The sequence below is a fragment of the Rhinopithecus bieti genome, unplaced genomic scaffold (assembly GCF_001698545.2).
Source record: "Rhinopithecus bieti isolate Rb0 unplaced genomic scaffold, ASM169854v2 scaffold_13618, whole genome shotgun sequence".
Lineage (NCBI taxonomy): Eukaryota > Metazoa > Chordata > Mammalia > Primates > Cercopithecidae > Rhinopithecus > Rhinopithecus bieti.
The window spans coordinates 48350-53323 of NW_016807486.1; the positions used below are offsets into that span (position 1 = coordinate 48350).

At 51.8% G+C, this 4974-nt stretch overlaps 1 protein-coding gene across 1 annotated transcript in view; it reads left to right on the forward strand.

The window, feature by feature from the left end:
• The window catches only part of TEX28 (testis expressed 28), a 25547-nt gene that overhangs the window by 7006 nt on the left and 13567 nt on the right, over nt 1-4974 (forward strand). The window contains 2 exon segments of the mRNA XM_017882324.1: nt 254-359; nt 362-980. Coding sequence (XP_017737813.1) covers nt 254-359; nt 362-980 — 725 coding nt within the window.

Below are 4974 nucleotides of genomic sequence, written 5' to 3' on the forward strand. Positions count from 1 at the left end.
TTAGTACAGACGGGGTTTCACCGTGTTAGCCAGGATGGTCTCGATCTCCTGACCTCGTGATCCGCCCGTCTCGGCCTCCCAAAGTGCTGGAATTACAGGCTTGAGCCACCGCGCCCGGCCGAACGCACAAATCTTGCGCGTGTAAGTATCCATGCGTATGTGGAAGTATTTTATGGAGTCATAACGTGTCCAATTCTCTCACACTTTGCGGCTCACAGAGCACCGTATTGTGATTTCTTGTTTCCCAATGTAGGCGGAACACACCAGGAGCCCCAGCGCAACCCTCCCCTCCAATGTGCCTTCGTGCCGGTCCCTGCCATCCAGCGAAGACGGCCCCAGTGGTCCTTCCAGCCTCTCAGATGGGGCCTAGCCCACAACTTACAGGAGAGTGTCAGGCACCGCATCCTCTACCTCTCGGAGCAGCTGAGAGTGGAGAAGGCCAGTCGGGATGGCAACACCGTGAGCTACCTCAAGCTGGTGTCCAAAGCAGACCGGCACCAGGTGCCGCACATCCGGCAGGCCTTTAAGAAGGCGAACCAGCGCGCCTCTGCCACCATCGCCCAGATCGACCACAGGCTCCGCCAGTGTCACCAGCAGCTCCATGAGCTGGAGGAAGGCTGCAGGCCCAAGGGCTTACTGCTGATGGCAGAAAGCGACCCAGCCAACTGCGAGCCACCCAGCGAAAAGGCCTTGCTTTCAGAGCCCCCCATGCCGAGTGGGGAAGACAGGCCCGTCAACCTGCCCGATGTCAGCACACCCTTCACCGAGGAGAGTCGCTTCCAGAGCTCACAGCAGGGGACGCGCTTAGAGACAGAGGATGTGGCCCGGCAACAAAACCTGATATTGCCGAAGGTAAAGGAAGAGCTGGAAGAAGCCAAGAGCTTCCACATCAGCCTCCAGGCGTCCTATCACAGCCTAAAAGAGAGGTCTCTGACTGACCTGCAGCTGTTGCTGGAGTCCCTTCGGGAGGAGAAGTGTAGGTGAGGCCTTGGCTTTGGGGACTGGAAGCAGAGGAGGAACCGCTCCCGGGAGCCACCTCTGGGAGGGTGAAAGGGAGCCAGGACATGAGCCTGGAGAGCCAGGGTGAGGGACCAGCTGGAAGAGCAGGTCCATGCTTCTCTTAGCGACCGGGCCCTGCCGTGGGGCGACCAGCCCTCTCCCTGCAGTCCCACACCTCCCTTGACCCTTGCTGACGAAAATGCTCCATCTCGGCAGCCCCTGCCAGGTGGTTGCAGCGGCACAGCGGCTGGCCTTGACTCTGTGGTGGCAGGAGACAACATGGGGTGGCAAGGGTCCGGTAGACACCTGGCACTAGTTAGGGAGGTGGCGTCCTCTGGTCCCAGTCTGCCGGGAAGGTGGGAAGTCAGGACCAGAGTCGCCTCGCCAGCTCTGGTCTCTTCACCCGTGCTCCTAGCTGAGCTGGGCACAGGTCGGGTCTCAGATACTTATTTCAAAATGACTGCCTTCTGGTGAGTGCTTTCTCTGTGCCGTGCAGTAGCTCGATTTTCTTTTCTTTTCTTTTTTTTTTGACACCGAGTCTTGCTCTGTCGCCAGGCTGGAATGCAGTGGCACCATCTCGGCTCACTGCAACCTCCACCTCCCAGGTTCAAGCGATTCTCCTGCCTCAGCCTCCCGAGTAGCTGGGACTATAGGCTAGTACCAGCACACCCGGCTATTTGTTGTATTTTAGTACAGGCGGGGTTTCACCATGTTGACCAGGACGGTCTCAATCTCTTGGCCTCGTGATCCGCCTCCCTCGGCCTCCCAAAGTGCTGGGATTACAGGCGTGAGCCACCGCACCCTGCCCTAGCTCGATTTTCTTTCCCTCTAAGATAAGGCTAGGGCCTACCAATTGGGAAAAAAAAAAAAAAAGGCAAACTCAGTCTCTCAATGGATTCTCTCCATTCCGACTGGGACCGTTCTCTGGGTTTCCATGGGCCCTCAGGGGGTGCCACATTTTGTCCCCCTCGCTGCAGTCTGTGGCTAATTAACGCCAGTCCCTCCAGAGTCCTGGCTAGGGAGGCAGTGACTCCCTTAGGTGAGCCCAGATTCTCAGCATTTGCATGGAAAGAAGAACTCCGCAGTCCTTTTAGTGCCTGATGCAGGGGAAGAGGCGCGTGGGAATCATCCTCTTTAGTTTCCCCAGGGAAATTTTGCCGGTGTTTACATGGCCTAAGAATCTGTTAAAGGACAATCAAAGAATATTACAGGGCAACCACTATCAATGAGATGACTAGTCAGAGTCACAGGTGTCTCTTGGAGGTTATTTTCATAGGACATGGCAACCAAATCTAAAATCTTGGGAGCATTAAAGACCCTTTTGTCAAAATCACACTTACCCAGTCAGCTTTCTATTAAGCAACAACAGAGTTTGGTGGCAGTTACAAACTTCCCCGTATGTTTCCAAACCGTGTGGGTCAATGAGAATGCTGTGCTCGGGTAAACTCTTAACCCCTCTCAAATCCAAGTCTTTCACCCCCTCTTGATACAGGGGTGACTACCGGGGAGCAGGGCAATACCTCTCTCTCCCCCTCTCAGACTTTTGCTGCAAATTCCAGAAGCCTGCACTTCTGACCCAGTACCCCCGATTGGACTGTGACATGGGATTTCTGGTTGTTTGCTGCAGCAGCGAGCCTATCCTTACTAATGTTCATCATGAGCAGAAAAGCAGGTCTGCAGGGCCCAAATTTACTGGGAGGAGAAAGGGCTGACAATGATTTTTCACTGTTGTCACGGGCTCGTAACTGAGCTGGGGCACCAGGTTAAGCAGCATTGTTCTTTGGCCCTCAGACGCCTACTTCATGGTTGGGGAAGCAGAGTCTCACAGAGGCACAAGCAGCCTATGTGGATGGTAAGAGCGGACCTGAGAGCGTCGCACCACACCCTGGCTGTGTGGCTAAGTTAGATGCAGGGGACACAGGAATTCATGGCATTATAAAAACATATACTTCCGTAAAATCTTCTTCAAGATTTTACTTTTACATGAGCTGGACGCAGAAGTGTTTCAACCAGCCAGGCCCCCTGTGACTATTGCGTCCCCTCTGGTGCATCACAAACTGAGAATCCACACTGCAAGTCCTGTGCTGTTTATCACAGTTAAATCCGTTTGCTTTCAAGAGGGCTGTAGCGGTTTTTACCATTGTGGTTTCTTTTTAATTTGGTCTTGGCATGTCTCTACTGAGAGTGGCCATAGCCGAGATACCCAGTCTCTAGGAGATCCCTGACCCGTGGGATCGTTAGGTTCGGATGTGTGTGTCAGGGGAGCCACAATGAGGAGGCAGATGAAAATGCATGAAACAGCGACATGGGCTGGGCGCGGGGGCTCACGCCTGTAATCCTAGCACTTTGGGAGGTTGAGGTGGGCAGATTGCTTGAGCTCAGGAGTTTGAGACCAGCCTGGGCAACATAGCGAGACGTTGTATCCACAAAAAATTCAAAGAAATTAGCTGGGCGTGATGGCGCGTGCCTGTAGTCACAGCTACTCAGGAGGCTGAGCGGGAGCGGGGATCCCTTGAGCCTGGGAGGTTGAGGCTGCAGTGAGTCATGATTGCACCACTGCACTCCATCCTGGGTGACAGAGCGAGACCCTGTGTCAAAAAACAAACAAACAAACAAAATGGAAAAAAGAAATGTATGACTCAGATCGCAGAGACGTTAGGTGTGCTGATGGGAGGCAGAGGGGAAGTCTGGATGCAGCAGGGAGCTGATTGAGCTCATCAGTTGTGCAAGAGCGAAGCCCAGAACGAAGGGCGGGGAAACTTCCGGGGCTGTGCCCGTATTAAGGTCGCAGGGTGTGAAGGGATCCCACAGGCTTTCCTGCGGGGGTTGCGGTTGGCTGGTTTAAAGAAAACATGCGCAAAGGAGGAAACTGATTTACATGACTCTGGTGTTGAGCATTAGGTTTTATCGTGGTCAGCAGCCATGGAATGTGTTGGGTTTTGGGTCAGTGAGGTGAGGACCACGTGGGCTATATCGCAAACAATCACATGGTAGGGAGGGATGGGTGTTATCTGGGGCAAAGGTGACAGGGTACAACTGCTAAAGTTGGATGCTGAGGCAGCAACTGTATTAAACACATTTATGACAAACACTTTAAAAAATTGGTGTAGAATTCACACAATTTCACATAATGTGAAATTAACCATATGGAAGCATGTAATTCCGTGCATTAAGTACATCTGCAGTGTGGGCCAACCGTCACATCTGTACAGTTGTCTACCATTTTCATCACCCCAGAAGGAGACCTCCAGACTCACTGTGCAGTCACTCCTAGCCTCGGCTCCAGGCGTTCCCTAATCTGCTTTCTGTCTCCGTGGGTTTGCCTCTTCTGGACTTTTCATATAAATGGGACCACGCAATATGTGGGCTTTTGTGTCTAGCTTCTTCCACTGTTTTCAAGGTTCATTCATGTTGTAGCATGTATCAGTACTTCATTCTCTTGATGGCTGACTTATATTCCAGTCCATGGGTAGACCACATTTTGTTTATCTGTCCGTCGGTGGATGGAAGTTTGAGTTGTTTCTACCGTTTGGCTATTGTGAGAAGCCCTGCCCTGAACACTCACATACATGCCACTTATTTGAACACCAGTTTTCAATTCTTTGGGGTCTATAATCAGGAGTAGAATTGCTGGACCCTGTGGTGACTCCAGGTGTAACGTTTAGAGGAGTCTTCCCACAGCAGCCGCGCCGCTCCACCTTCCCACCAGCAATGCTGAAGGCTTCCAGTTGCCTCACCTCCTTGCCAACATTTGTCGTTATCCTTTTTTTTTTTCCCCAACAGATGTCACTGTGAAGTGGTATCTCATTATGAGGGCTGGCTTTCTTTTTTATTTTTCCTGAGTCTTTGGATAGGCAAAAGTTCGTTTTCTTCCTTCCTTTCTTTCTCTTTCTCTCTCCCTTCCTTTCTTTCTTTCTTTCTTTCTTTCTTTCTTTCTTTCTTTCTTTCTTTCTTTCTTTCTTTCTTCTTTCTTTT